General features: G+C 46.2%; 1 protein-coding gene across 1 annotated transcript in view; it reads right to left on the minus strand.

Annotated features, from left to right (window-relative positions):
- Nucleotides 1-22,323, minus strand: part of LOC112239191 (protein unc-80 homolog) — a 91,258-nt gene that overhangs the window by 18,244 nt on the left and 50,691 nt on the right. The window contains exons 34-56 of the mRNA XM_042326225.1: nt 20,769-20,955; nt 20,249-20,377; nt 19,026-19,169; nt 18,636-18,736; nt 18,117-18,203; nt 17,573-17,756; nt 17,327-17,421; nt 17,129-17,218; nt 16,893-16,994; nt 16,495-16,675; nt 15,790-16,055; nt 14,016-14,150; nt 13,731-13,869; nt 12,473-12,569; nt 12,175-12,345; nt 11,867-11,959; nt 11,188-11,427; nt 10,614-10,814; nt 5,832-5,955; nt 5,560-5,685; nt 5,342-5,465; nt 3,849-4,055; nt 1,559-1,743 (exon numbers count right to left, since the gene is read on the minus strand). Of these exons, the coding sequence (XP_042182159.1) occupies nt 1,559-1,743; nt 3,849-4,055; nt 5,342-5,465; nt 5,560-5,685; nt 5,832-5,955; nt 10,614-10,814; nt 11,188-11,427; nt 11,867-11,959; nt 12,175-12,345; nt 12,473-12,569; nt 13,731-13,869; nt 14,016-14,150; nt 15,790-16,055; nt 16,495-16,675; nt 16,893-16,994; nt 17,129-17,218; nt 17,327-17,421; nt 17,573-17,756; nt 18,117-18,203; nt 18,636-18,736; nt 19,026-19,169; nt 20,249-20,377; nt 20,769-20,955 (3,408 nt within the window). The remainder of the gene's footprint in view (nt 1-1,558; nt 1,744-3,848; nt 4,056-5,341; nt 5,466-5,559; nt 5,686-5,831; nt 5,956-10,613; nt 10,815-11,187; nt 11,428-11,866; nt 11,960-12,174; nt 12,346-12,472; nt 12,570-13,730; nt 13,870-14,015; nt 14,151-15,789; nt 16,056-16,494; nt 16,676-16,892; nt 16,995-17,128; nt 17,219-17,326; nt 17,422-17,572; nt 17,757-18,116; nt 18,204-18,635; nt 18,737-19,025; nt 19,170-20,248; nt 20,378-20,768; nt 20,956-22,323) is intronic.

Raw genomic sequence — 22,323 nt, forward strand, 5'->3', positions numbered from 1 at the left:
GTGAGAGAGAGAGAGAGAGAGAGAGAGAGAGAGAAAGGGAGATAGAGAGAGAGAAAGAGAGAGGGAGGGAGGAAGAGGGAGAGAGAGAGAGAGAGAGAGAGAGAGACAGAGAAGAAGAGAGAGACAGACACAGAGAGAGAGTGAGAGAGAGAAAGAGAGAAAGAGAGAGAGAGAGAGAAAGGGAGATAGAGAGAGAGGGAGGAAGAGGGAGGGAGGGAGATAGAGAGAGAGAGAGAGGAAGAGGGAGGGAGATAGAGAGCGAGAGAGAGAGAGAGAGAGAGAAAGAGAGAGAGAGGGAGAGAGAGAGGGAAAGAGAGACAGAGAAGAAGAGAGAGACAGAGAGACAGAGAGAGAGACAGAGAGAGAGAGAGAGAAAGGGAGAGGGAGGGAGATAGAGAGAGAGAGAGAGAGAGAGAGAGACAGAGAGAGAGGAGAGAGAGAGACAGAGAGAGACAGAGAGAGAGTGAGAGAGAAAGAGAGGGAGAGAGAGAGAAAGTTAGTCAGAGAGAGAGACAGAGAGAGATGAATAAAGGATTTGCCAATAAAGGCCCTTGAATTGAGAGAGAGCAGGAAAGAGAAAAAGAGAGAGAGAGAGCGAGAAAGAGAAAAATAGAGAGAGAGAGAGAGAGAGATAGTTAGACAGAGAGAGAGGGAGAGAGAGAGATGAATAAAGGATTTTGTGATTCTAGACCTAGAAAAAGCATATAGAGGAAGAGGTATATAGAGGGGAACACTAGAGGGTTGTAGGATACACACATTGCAGGGTACAGTACAGTATAATACTATACAGGGAAGTAGAATGGAGGGTACAGTATAATACTATACAGAATGGAGGGTACAGTATAATAATATACAGGGTAGTAGAATGGAGGGTACAGTATAATACTACACAGAATGGAGGGTACAGTATAATACTATACAGGGTAGTAGAATGGAGGGTACAGTATAATACTATACAGAATGGAGGGTACAGTATAATACTATACAGAATGGAGGGTACAGTATAATACTACACAGAATGGAGGGTACAGTATAATACTATACAGAATGGAGGGTACAGTATAATACTATAAATCAAATCAAATCAAATTTTATTTGTCACATACACATGGTTAGCAGATGTTAATGCGAGTGTAGCGAAATGCTTGTGCTTCTAGTTCCGACAATGCAGTAATAACCAACAAGTAATCTAACTAACAATTCCAAAACTACTGTCTTATACACAGTGTAAGGGGATAAAGAATATGTACATAAGGATATATGAATGAGTGATGGTACAGAGCAGCATAGGCACGATACAGTAGATGGTATCGAGTACAGTATATACATATGAGATGAGTATGTAAACAAAGTGGCATAGTTAAAGTGGCTAGTGATACATGTATTACATAAGGATGCAGTCGATGATATAGAGTACAGTATATACGTATGCATATGAGATGAATAATGTAGGGTAAGTAACATTATATAAGGTAGCATTGTTTAAAGTGGCTAGTGATATATTTACATCAGGGTAGTAGAATGGAGGGTACAGTATAATACTACACAGGGCTCCTACCTTGCACTGGATAAAGGGACGCAGCAGGACGAAGATGGGAATCCGAGTACGCACTATGAAATCTATGAAGTCCCAGAAGGCCAGGCCTCCCACCTTCCTCAGAGACATCTCCTTGGCCTGCAGGCTGAGGCGATACCACTGGTTCCCCAGCTGCCGCTCAAAACAAACCAACACCACCTTTAGAGCTGGGGGAGAAGGTGGGAGGAGGGGGGAGAGAGGGGAGAGGAGGGGGTAGAGAGAGTGGGGAGAGAGATGGGGGAGGGGTAGAGAGAGTGGGGGAGAGGGGGGAGGAGGGGAGGGTGTAGAGAGAGTGGGGGGAGAGGGGGGGAGGAGGGGAGGGTGTAGAGAGAGGGGGAGAGAGGGGGCGGGGTAGAGAGAGTGGGGGAGAGGGAGGAGGGGAGGGTGTAGAGAGATTGGGGAGGAGGGGAGGGTGTAGCGAGAATGGTAAGAGAGAGGGGGGAGATAGAGGGAGGAGGGGAGATGAGGGGGTAGAGAGAGATGGAGGGGGAGGGAGTGGGGAGAGAGATGGGGGAGGGGGAGATAGAGAGGGAAGAGAGGAGAGGAGAGGAGTGGGGGGAAGGTTACTTCTGGGGAAGGTTACCAAAAAGTTTCTGCAGCATTGAAGGTCCCCAAGAACACAGTGTCCTCCATTATTCTTAAATGGAAGAAGTTTGGAACCACCAAGACTCTTCCTAGTGCTGGCCGCTCCGGCCAAACTGAGCAATTGGGAGAAAAGGGCCTTGGTCAGGGAAGTGACCAAGAACCTGACAGAGCCCCAGAGTTCCTCTGTGGAGATGGGAGAGACTTCCATAAGGACAACCATCTCTGCAGCACTCCACCAATCAGGCCTTTAAGGAAGAGTGGCCAGACGAAAGCCACTCCTCAGTAAAAGGAACATGACAGCCCGCTTGGAGTTTTCCAAAAGGCACCTAAAGACTCTCAGACTATGAGAAACAAGATTCTCTGTTCTGATGAAACCAAGATTGAACTCTTTGGCCTGAATGCCAAGGGTCATTTCTAGAGAAAACCTGGCACCATCCCTATGGTGATGCCTGGTGGTATCAGCATCATGCTGTGGGGATGCTTTTCAGTGGCAGGGATTGGGAGACTAGTCAGGATCGAGGCAAAGATGAATGGAGCAAAGTACAGAGAGATCCTTGATGAAAACCTGCTCCAGAGCTCAAGACCTCAGACTGTGACCTCAAATTCCAACATGAAAACGGCCCTAAGCACACAGAGAAGACAACGCAGGAGTCTCTGAATTTCCTTGAGTGGCCCAGCCAGAGCCTGGACTTGAAAATAGCTGTCCAGCAACATTCCCCATCCAACCTGACAGAGCTTAAGAGGATCTGCATAGAAGGCTGGGAGAAACTCCCCAAATACAGGTGTTATTGACATATATATATATTTTTTAATTTAACCTTTATTTAACTAGGCAAGTCAGTTAAGAACAAATTCTTATTTACAATGACGGCCTACCCCGGGCAATCACGGACGACACTGGGCAAATCGGGTGGTACCCTGTGGGTGTGCCAAGCTTGTGCGTCATACCCAAGAAGACCTGAGGGTGTAATCACTGCCAAAGGTGCTTCAACAAAGTACTGAGTAGAGGGTCTGAATACTTATGTAAATGTGATATTCCCGTTGTTATTTTTAATAAATTTGCAAAAATGTCTAAACTTATTTTTGCTTTGTCATTATGTGTTATTGTGTGTAGATTGATGAGGAAAAAAACAATTTGATAAATCTTAGAATAAGGCTGTAATGTAACAAAATGTGGAAACATTTAAGGGGTCTGAATTCTTTCAGAAAGCACTGTACACATGAGGGTGATTGAAAGATGAGGTCGACATTCCAGTCCTGTTGGTGGTGGTAATGCACCTTAAAGTTGGTTGCCAACCGCCATATGAAGTCCAACGAAGAAGACTGAAGGAGGAGAAATTCCAAGAAACTAACTCAGTTGACCCTTTTATCTGTGGATTAATTGTTGGAGTACAAAACCTTTAACAACCCAATGTTAATATCCCAGGACAAATTAGCAACAGCAAGCTAGCTAGCTAAATTGACATGAATGTTGAATGCTTTTTGACCTGTCCTCAAATTAATATAGTTGGTTCAAAGTTGGTTTGTTATAGTTGGTTTGTTTTGATATTTCAACCTGCGAGTCCTGATCATGTCTGGTGTGGCTGGACAAAATCAACACATGCGCACGATGGCAGACGCACACGCTCGCCCGGTCTAGTCAGCATGTAAGTCTACATTTAAATAGTCTACGTCTGCAGAACCCTACCCAGGTATGCAGCCTGACTGGTGGACTCGGCCAGGCCCTCTCTCCTCAGATCCTTGCCCTGGTCCCCCGGGGTGGAGCAGTGGGCGGGGGACGTGTCCAGCATGAAGTTCTTGGTCCGGGACGTGCTGATGATGCGCGGGGGGAGGAGGATGTTGATGACCGTCTGCAGGAGCAGAGAGACCTCAGGCTGCTCCAGGTGTGGGGAGTCTGGATAGGGTGGAACACACACACACACACACAGACAAAACACACACACACACACACACACACACACACACACACACACACACACACACACACACACACACACACACACACACACACACACACACACACAGGTTGTGTTCAAGGCTGACTACATTACAGTTGTGCAACACATATCAACTAATCGTTAGGTGCCAGGTCATCGATGGCGCAGGCGAGCATCAGATTGTTATATACAGAGCCTTCAGAAAGTATTCCACATGGTGTTACGTTACAGCCTTATTCTAAAATGGATTCAATTGAACAAAATCAGCAATCTACACACATTTGGTATTATGTCATTATGGGGTAGTATGTCATTATGGGGTATTATGTCATTATGGGGTATTATGTCATCATGGGGTAGTATGTCATTATGGGGTATTATGTCATTATGGGGTAGTATGTCATTATGGGGTATTATGTCATTATGGGGTAGTATGTCATTATGGGGTATTATGTCATTATGGGGTATTATGTCATTATGGGGTATTATGTCATTATGGGGTATTATGTCATTATGGGGTATTATGTCATTATGGGGTATTATGTCATTATGGGGTATTATGTCATTATGGGGTCATTATGGGGTATGTCATTATGGGGTATTATGTCATTATGGGGTATTATGTCATTATGGGGTAGTATGTCATTATGGGGTATTATGTCATTATGGGGTATTATGTCATTATGGGGTATTATGTCATTATGGGGTATTATGTCATTATGGGGTATTATGTCATTATGGGGTAGTATGTCATTATGGGGTATTATGTCATTATGGGGTATTATGTCATTATGGGGTAGTATGTCATTATGGGGTAGTATGTCATTATGGGGTATTATGTCATTATGGGGTATTATGTCATTATGGGGTATTATGTCATTATGGGGTATTATGTCATTATGGGGTATTATGTCATTATGGGGTATTATGTCATTATGGGGTATTATGTCATTATGGGGTATTATGTCATTATGGGGTATTATGTGTAGATTGATGAGGGAAAAAACAATTGAATAAAACGTAGAATAAGGCTGTAAAGTCAAGGGGTCTGAATACTTTCTGAAGGCACTGTATGATGCAGGTAGCTGATATTTTTACACATATCCAGGCGCTGTGAGTTCTAGCAGGTGACTGCAAGGTGACATTCAAGTCTGCCTGAAACACAGCCATTATTTCAGATGCTCGTATGCATACATACACCCACAGATTGGTGGCATTAGACCTCTTAACCCTGGGCTCTGACCTTTGCTCCCTGAACCCACTGTCAGCACGAATGGAATCAACAGGTTGAGCAGCATGCCCTCTCGCCTCTCCTGATTGGTGAAGGGGGAGATCACATGGCTCAGGGGGAAGTCATCCTTCAAAGCCTGTCAATCAGGGAAGAGAACAAGATAAATGTTTCATTATGACACACACACACACACACACACACAGGTTAGTTCTTGGGCTGGGTAGTCTCACCTGTATCTGCAGAGCCACCAGGCGGACCACTGCTGTGCTGAAGGGTAGAGGTGGGGACAGATACGGGCTCAGGTGGAGCAGGGGCAGCCCATCAGCCACACTGGAGGGGCCTACTACCCCCATCACCTGAGAAACACACACACAAGGGCACACACAGATAGAGAAACACACACACGCAAACAAGCAACATCATAGTTAAGTCACAGCACAGTGAGTATTTGAGGTGTGTGTGTGTGTGTGTGTGTGTGTGTGTGTGTGTGAGCACTCCTCACCAGGTTGACACAGACATTGATGAGGGAGCGGAGGTGAGGGAGAAAGGAGATGATTGGCTGACGCTGGAGAGTCAGACAGATACCTTCAATCAGACTACTGGCTGCCTCCCACTCCACCTGTCTCCTGTAGGACACACACGCACACGCAATCAGTATAAACACACACACACACAGGCTCACTTGAGCACACACACAAACAATCAGTATAAACACACTCACGCACAGACAAGCTCTCTCACACACACACAAACACACACACTACCAGTATAAATACACACGCACGCACACAGGCTTGCTCGCACACACACACACACACACACGTTAATTTACTAATCACGCTCATCAACATACACAGCAGAGGAGACTGATGGGAGGAGCTATAGAAGAACGGAGTCAAACATTTGGTTTACATATCTTTGATATGGTTCCAGCCATTACAATGAGCCCGTCCTCCTATAGCTCCTCCCACCAGCCTCCACTGATACACACATCCACTACAAACACCAACAACCTTAACAAAATATCACACTATAATTTCACATTTTGAAAACGTTTCGTTTGGACAGGCTATTAAATAGATAATCCCATCACTACTCAGCAGAGTTATCAATAACCAGGTCCAGGTTCTGATGACTATCTGTGGGCCTAAAGCAGCTCATATTGACCATCACTACTCAGCAGAGTTATCAATAACCAGGTCCTGGTTCTGATGACTCTCTGTGTGGGCCTAAAGCAGCTCGTATTGACAGATGACATTGCAGAGCTCACAGACACACACATAAGCAGAGCCAAACTCAGCAGTCACGAGACTTTACAAACTACAACACACACAATCAAACTGTGAGCAGTCAGCAGCGGTGACAATTAAACCCACGGAAGCAGCAGTGCATTACTCTGGCTAGTTCAGCCAGCTCGGCTAGGAACAGAGTGGACTACAGCTATGGTACTTCACTCTACTGTAACACCACAGTACGGTACTTCACTGCACTGTAACACCACAGTACGGTACTTCACTCCACTGTAACACCACAGTACGGTACTTCACTCCACTGTAACCCCAGAGTACGGTACTTCACTCCACTGTAACATCGATGTACGGTAAGGTATTTCACTCCACTGTGACGCCACAGTACGGTACGGTACTTCACTCTACTGTAACACCACAGTACGGTACTTCACTCCACTGTAACACCACAGTACGGTAAGGTACTTCACTCTACTGTAACACCACAGTATGGTACTTCACTCCACTGTGACACCACAGTACGGTACTTCACTCTACTGTAACACCACAGTACGGTACTTCACTCCACTGTAACACCACAGTACGGTACTTCACTCCACTGTAACACCAGAGTACGGTACTTCACTCCACTGTAACATCGATGTACGGTAAGGTACTTCACTCCACTGTGACGCCACAGTACGGTACTCACTCTACTGTAACACCACAGTACGGTACTTCACTCCACTGTAACACCACAGACGGTACTTCACTCCACTGTAACACCACAGTACGGTACTTCACTCCACTATAACACATCAGTACGGTACTTCACTGTAACACCACAGTACTGTACTTCACTCCACTGTAACACCACGCTACGGTACTTCACTCCACTGTAACACCACAGTATGGTACTTCACTCCACTGTAACACCACAGTACGGTACTTCACTCCACTGTGACGCCACAGTACGGTACGGTACTTCACTCTACTGTAACACCGCAGTACGGTACTTCACTCTACTGTAACACCACAGTACGGTACTTCACTCCACTGTAACACCACAGTACGGTACTTCACTCCACTGTAACACCACAGTACGGTACTTCACTGTAACACCACAGTACTGTACTTCACTCCACTGTAACACCACAGTATGGTACTTCACTCCACTGTAACACCACAGTACGGTACTTCACTCCACTGTAACACCACAGTACGGTACTTCACTCCACTGTAACGCCACAGTACGGTACTTCACTCCACTGTAACACCACAGTACGGTACTTCTCTCCACTGTGACGCCACAGTACGGTACGGTACTTCACTCCACTGTAACACCACAGTATGGTACTTCACTCTACTGTAACACCACAGTACGGTACTTCACTCCACTGTAACACCACAGTACGGTACTTCACTCCACTGTACACCACAGTACTGTACTTCACTCCACTGTAACACCACAGTATGGTACTTCACTCCACTGTAACACACCACAGTACGGTACTTCACTACCACTGTAACACCACAGTACGGTACCACTGTAACACCACAGTATGGTACTTCACTGTAACACCACAGTACGGTACTTCACTCCACTGTAACACCACAGTACACCACAGGTACTTCACTCCACTGTAACACCACAGTACTGTAACACCACAGTACTTCACTGTAACACTGTGACACCACAGTACGGTACTTCACTCCACTGTAACACCACAGTACTTCACTGTAACACCACAGTACTACTGTAACACCACAGTACGGTACTTCACTCCACTGTAACACCACAGTACGGTACTTCACTCCACTGTAACACCAGAGTACGGTACTTCACTCCACTGTAACATCTGTACTCCACTCCACTGTGACGCCACAGTCGGTATGTACGGTAACACCACAGTACGGTACTTCACTCCACTGTAACACCACAGTACGGTACTTCACTCCACTGTACACCACAGTACACCACAGGTACTTCACTCACCACAGTACTGTACTTCACACTGTAACACCACAGTACGGTACTTCACTCCACTGTAACACCACAGTACGGTACTTCACTCCACTGTAACACCACAGTACGGTACTTCACTCCACTGTAACACCACAGCACACTCCACTGTACGGTACGGTAAGTACTTCACTCTACTGTAACACCACAGTACGGTACTTCACTCCACTGTAACAACACAGTACAGTACTTCACTCCACTGTAACACCACAGTACGGTACTTCACTGTAGCACCACAGTACTGTACTTCACTCCAATGTAACACCACAGTATGGTACTTCACTCCACTGTAACACCACAGTACGGTACTTCACTCCACTGTAACACCACAGTACGGTACTTCACTGTAACACCACAGTACGGTACTTCACTCCACTGTAACACCACAGTACGGTACTTCACTCCACTGTAACACCACAGTATGGTACTTCACTCCACTGTAACACCACAGTACGGTATGGTACTTCACTCTACTGTAACACCACAGTACGGTACTTCACTCCACTGTAACACCACAGTACGGTACTTCACTCACTGTAACACCACAGTACGGTACTTCACTCCACTGTAACACCACAGTACGTAACACCACAGTACGGTTCAGTACGGTACTTCACACTGTACACCACAGTACGTACGTACTTCACTCCACTGTAACACCACAGTACGGTACTTCACTCCACTGTGACACCACAGTACGGTACTTCACTCCACTGTAACACCACAGTACGGTACTTCACTCCACTGTAACACCACAGTACGGTACTACTTCACTCCACTGTAACACCACAGTACTGTTCACTCCACTGTCACTACCACTGTAACACCACAGTACGGTACTTCACTCCACTGTAACACCACAGTATGGTACTTCACTCCACTGTAACACCACAGTACGGTACTTCACTCCACTGTGACGCCACAGTACGGTACTTCACTGTAACACCACAGTACTGTACTTCACTGTAACACCACAGTACACTTCACTGTAACACCACAGTACGGTACTTCACTCCACTGTAACACCACAGTACGGTACTTCACTCCACTGTAACACCACAGTACGGTACTTCACTCCACTGTAACACCACAGTACGGTACTTCACTCCACTGTAACACCACAGTACGGTACTTCACTCCACTGTAACACCACAGTACGGTACTTCACTCCACTGTAACACCACAGTACGGTACTTCACTCCACTGTAACACCACAGTACGGTACTTCACTCCACTGTAACACCACAGTCACTCCACTGTAACACTGTAACACCACAGTACGGTAACACCACAGTACGGTTTCACAGTACGGTACTTCACTCCACTGTAACACCACAGTACACTGTGACGCCACAGTACGGTACGGTACTTCACTCCACTGTAACACCACAGTACGGTAAGGTACTTCAATCTACTGTAACACCACAGTACGGTACTTCACTCCACTGTAACACCACAGTATGGTACTTCACTCCACTGTAACACCACAGTATGGTACTTCACTCCACTGTGACGCCACAGTACTGTACTTCACTCCACTGTGACGCCACAGTACGGTACTTCACTGTAACACCACAGTACTGTACTTCACTCCACTGTAACACCACAGTACGGTACTTCACTCCACTGTGACGCCACAGTACGGTACTTCACTGTAACACCACAGTACTGTACTTCACTCCAATGTAACACCACAGTATGGTACTTTACTCCACTGTGACACCACAGTACGGTACGGTACTTCACTCCACTGTAACACCACAGTACGGTACTTCACCTCACTGTAACACCACAGTACTGTACTTCACTCCACTGTAACACCACAGTACGGTACTTCACTCCACTGTAACACCACAGTGCGGTACTTCACTCCACTGTAACACCACAGTACGGTACTTCACTCCACTGTAACACCACAGTACGGTACTTCACTCCACTGTAACACCACAGTACAACACGGTTGTGAGGGAGCAAGGGTTAAAGGGCGCGCAGCGCGGCAACAGACCTGGAGCACAGAGCCTGTGGGCGAGCGCACCTGAGCGTAGGCATCTTGTGGATCTTGTTGAACATGCGGTCAAGCCGCTTCAGGATGAGGATGAGGGCGGGCCGCACGGCCTCGGACGACCAATCGGTGATGGGCAGCATCCCAGTGACGTAGCGCCGCAGGCCTCGGCTCTCCATGGTCAGGCTGTCGTAGGGGGCCAGCTTGAGGAGGGAGTGAGCGATCTCTGCCAATCTGGGGGAAAACACATAACCACACACACAAACACACAAAATGATCAGACACAAAAACACACATGCAATCATATAGACATGCACAACCGCATGCACAGTCAGGGAATTACATACACACACACATCGCACTCATCCACACACAAAAAGGCATACAGATTGTACACACAAAATCGCACACAAACAATTCTAAACGTTTCTGCAAATCAGGTCCCTGTATGCGTCCATACCATAGCTGAGTGAATAGTGATGTCATACCCGGTTAAAGTGTGTCTCATTCGTGGCCACTTTCACCCAGGTGGGTGCTGCACATTGGGCATTGAATGAGGATAGTTTCCACCTGGTTGAAACACTATGCACTAAATCCAACCCTTCACCTCATGTGGGACTTGATGTCCAGCAGCTCTAAGGCGGTGACACGCGGTTCCCCGGCCACGTTCTGCAGGATCTTGAGGCGCGGGCCGCAGTGCTTGTAGAACTCAGTGCAGATGTTCAGGAGGGACTCCCGGGGCCGGCGAAACTCCTCACGGGCGATACGCTCGTCCATCTCCTCGCGAGGCATCCCCTGGCCCTCCTCCAACAGGTGAAGGTTGTCCCTGATGCCGGACACAAGGCGACTGACATTGACACCAAGCAACACGAGTACACGACACAAACAAGCATCCATGAAACATGATCCTCTGTACCAACTGTGGTGTAAACACATGGGACATCTTCTATTGTCTTTGGGGGTATTTTCTTCTGTTGTGATGATGACCTGTACATTTCTTTAGGATATCACTACGGCAACAGCATCCAGGGACAACAAACAACACTATATTTATGTCTTACAGTTATGCAGAGAATTAGGAAAAGTAACAAAACAGTATGTTAATAACAGCCAAGTGGACAGTTTCTTTAAGAGACATAAATGAATGTGAAATAAATCAATAATATGTCCAAAAGAACACCCTTTTTCCTATATAGTGCACTACAGCCCTATGGCTCTGGCCAAAGGTAGTGCATTAGGGGTGCCATTTTGGACACAATCCGGCAGGTGTAAAGGCTACTCCACACCTGGTGTTGGGCCCTCCAGACATGGCGTGGTTGGCAGTCGTTGCACCTTTGTGTCCCTGGTCACAGCGACTTAACTGGGGGGCAGTCATAGGCCTGAGAGGGGATAGGAGGGGTGGGGATAGGAGGGGTGGGGATAGGAGGGGTGGGGATAGGAGGGGTGGGAATGGGAGGGAGGGGAGGAAGATAGCAGAGAAAAAGGACAAATGTCACATTCAATTAGGGCTTGGAACATACATTTAGAAAGACATGATGGGCCATATCTGATTAACAGATGCATGTGTGTGTGTGTGTGTGTGTGTATGTCTGACCGTGTGAGGGTCTCTGAGCTGTAGAGCAGGGCCTGCAGGGAGGTGGCCAGGGCGGCGATGGCGGCGATCTCGTCCCGCGCTGCCGAGGCTGACTCCATGGTCATGGTGTTGCTCTTCAGCTTCTGGAGAAAACACGGCACGAGGGCCTCCAGCACCATCAGCATCTGTAGGCTGATACCGTGCACACACGCAACGCATAAACACAGACACGCACGGATAGGAGAGGGCGTTAGCATTTAGTAAGACTACTGTACAATGTTGATATACTGGGTTGGCGGTGAGTGATGTGAAACCACACCTCCTGAAAGACTCTGGGGCGTAGGCCACCACCGTCACACACAGCTTGATGGACTCACTGATGGAGAAGGCCAGGTCCTCACTACCATAGCAGAAGTCTGAAACAGAGGGAACCACTGGAATTCATGCTGTAGCACTTTCAGGACTTAAAATATACTATAGGAAGAACATGATCATTATCAGTCAAGTTCTATTGTTTAATATACCTAGCAGAATCCTGACAATGAGAAACTCCAGGCCTTAGTAAGAGTCTATTAACTAGGAGAATCCTGGCAATGAGAAACTCTAGGCCTTAGTAAGTATATTAACTAGGAGAATCCTGGCAAGGAGAAACTCCAGGCCTTAGTAAGTATATTAACTAGGAGAATCCTGGCAATGAGAAACTCTAGGCCTTAGTAGAGAAACTCAATGAGAAACTCCAGGCCTTAGTAAGTATATTAACTAGGAGAATCCTGACAAGGAGAAACTCCAGGCCTTAGTAAGAGTATATTAACTAGGAGAATCCTGGCAATGAGAAACTCTAGGCCTTAGTAAGTATATTAACTAGGAGAATCCTGACAAGGAGAAACTCTAGGCCTTAGTAAGTATATTAACTAGGAGAATCCTGACAATGAGAAACTCTAGGCCTTAGTAAGTATATTAACTAGGAGAATCCTGACAAGGAGAAACTCCAGGCCTTAGTAAGAGATTATTAACTAGGAGAATCCTGGCAATGACAAACTCCAGGCCTTAGTAAGTATATTAACTAGGAGAATCCTGACAATGACAAACTCCAGGTCTTAGTAAGTATATTAACTAGGAGAATCCTGACAATGAGAAACTCCAGGTCTTAGTAAGTATATTAACTAGGAGAATCCTGGCAATGAGAAACTCCAGGTCTTAGTAAGAGTCTATTAACTATTTATTTATTTTTCTCCTGATCAGCTCACGCTGTCATTAAAACAACTCCTCTCTTAAAACAATGGGAATCCACGCCAGCAAAACGATGTGGGCTAGTCAAAGGTAGAACAGTATAGGGAAAATGGTCCTCTGTAACTCAGTTGGGACAGCATGGTGCTTGCAGCGCTAGGATGGTGGGTTCGAATCCTGGAACCATCTGTACGTACAATGTATGCATGCATGGCTGTAAGTCATTTTGGACAGAAGCGTCTGATAAATGGCATACAGGATATTGAACAGGGTGCCATGTCAGACACAACCTCTAGTGATATAATAGTCCCGAGTGATGGGACCCAGGGGGGTTGAGGTGGTGGTGTTACCCAGGGATCGTAGGGGTTTTTCAGCCTTGACGAGCTCCAGGGCATCCAGGGTATCACGCGTCTCTCCCTCCAGAGAGACCAGCAGGTCAAACAGGCACTGAGCAGACACCCCCTTAGACAGGCCTGTACTGGTGCACGTCTGGGAGGGAGACAGTCACATGGTTAAACAACACACGCAGATGCAGATACGCTCATAAGGGGAGACCTAGTCAGTTGCACAACTGAAATGTGTCTTACACATTTAACCCCTCTGAATCAGAGAGGTGCTTATGCAAACACACTTACTGTGAACTCCAGCAGTGGGGCCACGCTGGCAAACAGCTGGAGGATGAAGGGTTTACGGTGCAGGATGTAGAACTGTCTGACGCAGAACTCTATCCCCTGTCTCAGCAGCGGGTTACTCTCATAGTCAGCATAGGACTACAACACATTACAGTGGGTTACTGTCATAGTCAGCATAGGACTACAACACATTACAGTGGGTTACTGTCATAGTCAGCATAGGACTACAACACATTACAGTGGGTTACTGTCATAGTCAGCATAGGACTACAACACATTACAGTGGGTTACTGTCATAGTCAGCATAGGACTACAACACATTACAGTGGGTTACTGTCATAGTCAGCATAGGACTACAACACATTACAGTGGGTTACTGTCATAGTCAGCATAGGACTACAACACATTACAGTGGGTTACTGTCATAGTCAGCATAGGACTACAACACATTACAGTGGGTTACTGTCATAGTCAGCATAGGACTACAACACATTACAGGGAGAAATCATATGAGCTTGTAAGGATGCATTGTCATACTGCAACACCATGTTTGGGCCCAATTCAGAATGCATTGTGGGATTTGGTCTGTAATCTCTGTGGCCTCCTAGAGCTGGGTTGAAGCAGCATCTTGGCACCAGCATTAATGTATTTGTATTTTAAATACTTATTTACTGCGTATTTAAGGATTTTCAAATAATGTGGCCGAATCAACGACTTAATTTTAAAGTATTCAAATAATTTGCTATAAATACTATAGTTGATGTCCTGCCTTTCACACCATGGCAACCATGTGAATGTTTCTCTAATCACACAACTTGTTAGGAGGATTCTGTGTGGGCCCTTTCAGGGACCAATGGAGGTAGAGGACTCAATCACATGTTATGTAGTAGAGTATATCAAAGCTTAGTAAGAAACATGGGCTGTTATATAGGGTTCAATGCAATAAATGTTTTCAAATCCTGTGATTTAAATGAGCAATGCCCATTGAGTTGTCAGCAGCACAATTTCCCAGATTAAGACTAAATAAATCCAGCTGCATTTGGGATTGACCTGCACTGCTCTCTGTGTAAGTCTTCCATTATGAAGCCCCGGTGAGTTCCATTGTCAACATATTGACCATGCGTTGCTAGTGGCTATAAACATCTGCTCCCAAGCTTCAACTCAACTCCTGACCCAGCCCAGCCTGTGTTTCTGTAAGTCAGCACTATATTATGCAGTGAGACTGACTCACAGAAAGGGGATGCCTAGTCAGTTGCACAACTGAATGCATTCGACCAATGTGTGTTCTGCATTTGACGCAACCCCTCTGAACCAGAGATGTGCGGGGGGCTGCCCTAATCGACGTCATCGGCGCCTGGCAAGCAGTTGTTGTTGGGTGTTAACTGCCTTGCTCAAGAGCCGAACGGCACAATTTTCCACCTTGCCGGCTCGGGGATTCAAACCAGCGACCTTTCGGTTACTGTTCCAACGCTCTTATCCACAAGGCTACCCGCCGCCCCCCTCACAATGACGACAGATTGTGAGACACATTTGGGCAGTGGTTGGCATGGTTCCAAGGTTGCATTGATATAAGCTCAGATATGTGACTTCTTCCTGTAATGGTTGGGGTTAGGATTTAGGGAGGCTACATTTATCCTAGATCTCTAACCTTTAACCCCAGCAGGTGGATGAAGTAGCACCATGAAACTGATCTAAGATTAGTTCCACATTTTCAGCCTCTAATAGAGAACAACAACCTGCTGGACCTGTAAACTGATCCTAGAACTGTACTACCTACCTGCAACATGGTGGGGAGGAGCCACTGGTATCCACTCAGGGAGAACAGGTGGTTGAAGTGAACGGCCGTGTTGATGGCAGTAGCCGTGTACTGCCTGAGGAGGGCGCTGTCCTCGGGGTGCAGCAGCAAGGCACCGTTGAACACGTTCAGGAAGAGCATGATCTCGTCCCCCCACGGGTACTCACTGGGCATGCCCAGAAACATCTCTTCCAGTAGTTTGATCCACAGGACTTTGTGGAGAGTGTCCAGGCCGAAGAGCTCCTTGCCTGGGGAGAGGATAGCACAATATGGGGCTAACTCACTATGGAAGCCCCTTTGTAATGAAGACTTTTTGAAACATCTTGCGTTCATGCTTCCCAAGTGTTGGTAGACTTTTGTTTTGTGATCTGTGTTGTCTAGTTGGAAGATGCACCACAGATATACAATGTAGTACAGTACTTTACTCTATTACATCTTCATTTTAAAATGCAACTAATCTCAAGGGTTGGGGTCAATTCCTTTCCAATTCCAGTCAATTCAGAAAGTAAACCAAATTCCAATTCCAAGTTGTCCTCATTGAAAAGCATTGAAGAGAATTGGAATTTCGGTGAACTTCCTGAACTGACCGGAATTAAAATGGTATTGACCCCAACTCAGATCATCTCTCTTTATTGTCTTGTTTGTTCACACAGGTACCATTCAAGATAGGGTCCACTCTAGTCTTACCCTGTGGCTCGCTGAAGAGAGAGAACTCTCCGTCGATGGCCGTGCGGGGGAAGGAGGGCAGGCGGAGCAGGTCTTCTTGGAGCATGGACACATGGGACTGTTTGTGGATGGCCGGCATGTTCTGGGTCAGGGAGATGAGGAATAGAACACGGCCCACCTCCTCCAGTTTACGGGAAAACACCTAGGGAGAGAGGGATAGGAAGGGGACACACTGAGTATGCACAAGAGGCTGAGACAGGCAAAGATATGGACAGAAACAGAAGGTCACACTTCTCAAACGGTTAAAGCCACAGTTGGGAGATTTTTTTGTCATTTATACTGTGTGTACTCTTTGGTGATGTGCACAAATTGCAGAGCGTGGCTTTAACTGCGAGATTTAAACCTGAAACATAACACACCTGTTTCTGAATGAGTTCCTGTCCTTTCTCTGGCAGCATGTGGACCAGGTTGAGCTGGGGAGACACAGACCTCCTAAACGGATAGATGTCCCTCACAAAGGTCTGAAGTTGAGAAAGACAGTCAGAAAGCCCATTATGTAGTCACTGATGGAGAAGACATTCTCATGGTCATTCTAGACATCTACACATAACCTCACAGTTCATAACACTGCTTGGAAATGGATGGGAATTCCAACCTTGGAATAGTGAATGAGGTTCCAGCGCTTGTCCATGAGGAAGTAGTGTGCCGACCGAGACTCAGGAATGTTGAAGAACTCCAAACACTCCTGTTAGGGAAGAGAGAGGCCAACGAATTGGGGATGACTTCAGTGTATCCCTAAGAATGTTCTGTCATGATCTGTAGAATGCAGATGAACTCTATGATGAGAAGTTACCTTGAGCAAGGCTTCAAACTGAGTGTCTTCATGTACAGGCAACTGGGTAGGAATGTCACACTCATTCTGCCCGTGCACTACCAGGGTCTTGGTTCCTGCAAGGACATACATGATTTACTATATTACCCACATGTAGCAGTCAACATTATATTATAGAACACAGTCAAATGACTGGGCTCCCATTGGCATCCAGTGACCTTTACCTGGCAGGGATGACCTTCTGGTAACCTTGAAAATGGCCTTTACCTGGCATGGATGCAGTGACCAGCAGCTTGACCTCACACTGCTCCTTCTTCATGGTCTGTTTGAGGTCCTTGAAGAAGAGCCCCTCCACGTAGCCCACCACCTCCCACAGGAAGGTCAGCGTGGCCGAGATGGCATCCATACCCCACTCACACGGAGTACGCACAAAGTACATAATCAGCCCCACCTACGGGGAGAGAGAGAGGCAGACAGACATAAAGGTGAATAGGGTACAGACAGACAGAGACAGGGAGGGAGAGAGAGAGAGAGAGAGAGAGAGACAGAGAGAGAGAGAGAGAGAGAGAGACAGACAGAGAGAGAGAGAGAGAGAGGGAGAGACAGGGAGAGAGAGAGAGAGACAGAGAGAGACAGAGAGAGAGAGAGAGAGACAGAGAGAGAGAGAGAGAGAGAGAGAGAGAGAGAGAGAGAGAGAGAGAGAGAGAGAGAAAGAAAGTAGAGGGGGAAGAGAGAGATCTTCATTAATCTTGTCATCAGATTGATCAATACTGCTACTGCCTGATATACATTGACTGATGTCTTGTCTCACCAGGTAGTTGAAGAGGATGTGAGAGGTCTGGGCTGGGAGGTCACCAATGTTCATCAACAGCTTCCTCAGCATGTACATCAGCTCATCCTGATAAACATAGAAACATGTGTCAGTTCAAACTCAACCTTAAACACATTAACAACAGGAGGGGTTGTGTTCAGTGGGGGGAAAAAGCAGGTAACATTCCGGTCAACCTTCAACAACCTTAACCCAATACATGAAGAAGGTGATACAAACCGAAACGTCTGTGTACAACTTTTCCCCTGCCTGCTGTAAAAAGCCATGACAAAAGAAAAAGTAACTTTTAGAGTTCTGTCTCGTAATCTTTTTGTGTAAGAACCACCTGTCATTTCTTGTATTTAGGATAGAGAAAATGTTTTGAAATGTTTTGAAACAGGGAGGCAGTCTACTAACAACAGATTTTGTCCATAACACATAGATTGAACAACATACTGCAGGATTCTATTGGTCCGATCATATGAGACTGCAGAGTATTTTGATGGACAACGGCTGCTCTACCTGTCGATTGCTAACGGTGAGCTTCTCCAGGAAGTGCCTGAGCACCAGGGCGGGGTCTTCGATCAGACAGTTCCACAGGATCTGCTGGGCCACTGCACTCACTGCAGGATCATGGTAAATGGATCATAAGAAAATGATCATGAGTTTTATCAGGACAGACCGAAACATTGCTTTTCTATTTTATTCAACAGCGTGTATTGTGATGAAAGGCAATGTGTTGTGTTACAGTGGACTCTAGAGTGGCCTTATGGGTATCTATGGAATGAATAACAGGTTTCTGATCTCACCCTGTACAGAATGTATTCTATTCTCATCCTCTCCCCCTCTCCCTCCCTCTCTCTGCCTCTCTAGTACAGTACATGACAGTTTGTGTTGAGCGAAGCCACCCACCTGCCACACCGTCCTCTCGCACCTCCCCGTCCTCCATCAGGTGCACTATGGGTAAGACGGCGGCACAGATGCATGCTGGGAAGACGGCCTGGGGGGGCTGCAGCATGTGATGAGTGGGCGTGTGCTCCGTAGTGTTCTCCTCATCTAGTAGACAAGAACAACCCACGAAACACTACCACCTTATTCTACTGTAGTTAGGAAGGTGTATTACTATAGTTAGGAAGGTGTTCACCTGTAGTTAGGAAGGTGTATTACTGTAGTTAGGAAGGTGTTCACCTGTAGTTAGGAAGGTGTTCACCTGTAGTTAGGAAGGTGTTCTGCTGTAGTTAGGAAGGTGTTCTGCTGTAGTTAGGAAGGTGTTCTACTGTAGTTAGGAAGGTGTTCACCTGTAGTTAGGAAGGTGTTCACCTGTAGTTAGGAAGGTGTTCTACTGTAGTTAGGAAGGTGTTCTGCTGTAGTTAGGAAGGTGTTCACCTGTAGTTAGGAAGGTGTTCACCTGTAGTTAGGAAGGTGTTCACCTGTAGTTAGGAAGGTGTTCTACTGTAGTTAGGAAGGTGTTCTGCTGTAGTTAGGAAGGTGTTCTGCTGTAGTTAGGAAGGTGTTCACCTGTAGTTAGGAAGGTGTTCTACTGTAGTTAGGAAGGTGTTCTACTGTAGTTAGGAAGGTGTCTGCTGTAGTTTGGAAGGTGTTCTACTGTAGTTAGGAAGGTGTTCTACTGTAGTTAGGAAGGTGTTCTACTGTAGTTAGGAAGGTGTTCTACTGTAGTTAGGAAGGTGTTCTACTGTAGTTAGGAAGGTGTTCTACTGTAGTTAGGAAGGTGTTCTACTGTACTTAGGAAGGTGTTCTACTGTACTTAGGAAGGTGTTCTACTGTAGTTAGGAAGGTGTTCTACTGTAGTTAGGACGGTGTTCTGCTGTAGTTAGGACGTGTTATACTGTAGTTAGGACGGTTACCATATGTACAAGCTCTGTGTCAAGGCATGATTTTATCATGGTGCTTTTATCAGATATTATCAGGTGAGGATTTGCTTTCCTATTCCTCCCCATATGACTTGAATCTGACCAGCATTCAAAATACCATTCTGACATCTATACTAGCATGCCACTTAGAATGAAGCAATGCACTAGCCAAGCATTCTATGTGGGATCCTAATATGGATACTGGAACATGACCCCTACAAGTGAGTGGGCAGGTGTGTGGTTGCCACGGTAACACAGTCTTACCCTCTGCGCTGACCACGGAGCGGACTGACCACACGGAGCCGCGGCGGAAGGAGTAGTTCCTGTGAGAGTTACTGGAGGTGCAGGACGGAGTGACGGACATGCGGCGAGACGCCAGATTGACCTCTTCTTCTGCTGGCGGGGAGGAGAGGGTTCAGAGTCAGTCACAACATGAAACTACCAGTTGCTGGCTGACTGACTGCATTATTCAAGGTGTTTTACAACTAAGCCCTGTAGTTGTGGACTCGAAGGTAGGGTTGTTATCTGGTGTGTGGGCAGCAGTATAAGCTTGTTGTTTTTGTTATTTTTGAAGAGGGCTGAAGCACTCAGAAAACCTAAATAGATAGGTTCTAGGTTTATTGTTAGATGTTCAGTTAGTGCTTCTCCAAATTACGTCAGAATCAGTGGTTTCCTGAATGGGACGGGAGCTGTATCACTTGAATTAACACCTCAAATCAATAACAAATATTTAGAAAATGAAGAAAGAGAGATGTCTCAAGCTCTCCACGGCTGTCCCACCCACCTTCCTCCTCCTGCTCGGGCGGGGGGCTGCAGGTGGGTTCGTAGCAGGCCTCCTGGGCCACGGGGATGGCTGTGATGATGCTGGCCTCGCGCCCAAGACGCCGCTTCTCCTCCTCCTGCTGCAGGTTTTTCAGGATGTGCTCTGCACGCTGGTGGGAGCGCGACACGGCCCGCGCCGAGAAAGATTTCTGTAAGAGGTGGTGTGTGTGTGTGTGTGTATATAAGTGTGGAAAAGGGTGTGGGTGTGTGTGGAGGGTGGACGTGGGGGAGGATGTGTGTGTGTGTGTGTGTGTGTGTGTGAGGTGTGGGAGTGAAAGGACAAACAGAGACACAGAGGCTCAGGGAGGGGGACTGTGGGATAGGCTCATTCTCAGGGGGGTCCTGTTTATAGTACAATTACAATACTGGCATCTGGTGAACATTTGGTAATGTAAACTATCGGTCTCTTCCCAACAGTTATATATGGATGACACATGCCGTTATATTCTCCTGATGAGACTGGAAACATTATTAGGGTTTAGAATGTTTGTAGATTAGGGTTGTAACTTTCCCAAATTGTACATTTCCGGAATCATGAGGATAAACCGGGAATCCTGGGGATTTGGGGAAAGTTAACTACATTTTGCAACCCTAGATCAACTACACCATGCACAGGGATCAATTATTTACCATTGTAAATAGTTGTCGGTAAAACTTACTATATGCAAATCCATCAGGAGAGTATATCCAGTGCAAAAGCTCATTTGAGCATTCTAACCGGCACCAACAGAGATATCACAGTGGATGTTTGATAGAGTGACGTGAAAATGTTGACGTTTGAACAATTACAAAATGGCCGTCATTGGCCATGCATAGTATATACATGCAAAATGACCAATGCATGCAGCTTTCCCAAAAGAGGCCCGAGCATTACAGTACAGAAAACGTGGAGTGGCTTGTATAAGATGCATGTATCCAGAATGGCCCATACGAGGCCCTAGTATAGCACCACCCCCTAGGTCTTAATGTTTGTGGGGAGTCAGACAACCCAGCAGGCAAAACTGGTTGCAATGACGTTGTTATGACGTCTTTTAATGACGTCATGCATGGTCCGGTTGTATACTGGTTGTATAATGGACATTGTGTTAAACTTATCTGACCAGATAACAATCAAAATATAACGTCTTTCCAATGACGCATTCATTTCGTCATGAAAAATACATTTTTACCTGCTTGTAACAGAGATCAGTTGGTTGTAATCTGGTTATATGATGTCTTCTCAACCAGAAAACCAATTTACAACGAGAACATGACATTATTAAGACCCCATGTGCCAAACTTTTGCCCGCTGGAAATGGACAGACATCTCTTTGAATTTTATCTCATTCAGTCATCAAAAGATGAACTCAGTTTCCCATGATGCACCCAAACAAGCATCCGTACATAAATTACAACTTACTATGGAATAGATTGATTGAATAAATGTGGGGAACTAAAAACAAAGACAATTGATAGATTGATAAATAACAGACAGGACTATTGTACTCAGACAGTACAATGACCAGTCTTGAGCTGAT

The sequence above is a fragment of the Oncorhynchus tshawytscha genome, linkage group LG08 (assembly GCF_018296145.1).
Source record: "Oncorhynchus tshawytscha isolate Ot180627B linkage group LG08, Otsh_v2.0, whole genome shotgun sequence".
In the NCBI taxonomy this organism is placed as follows: Eukaryota; Metazoa; Chordata; class Actinopteri; order Salmoniformes; family Salmonidae; genus Oncorhynchus; species Oncorhynchus tshawytscha.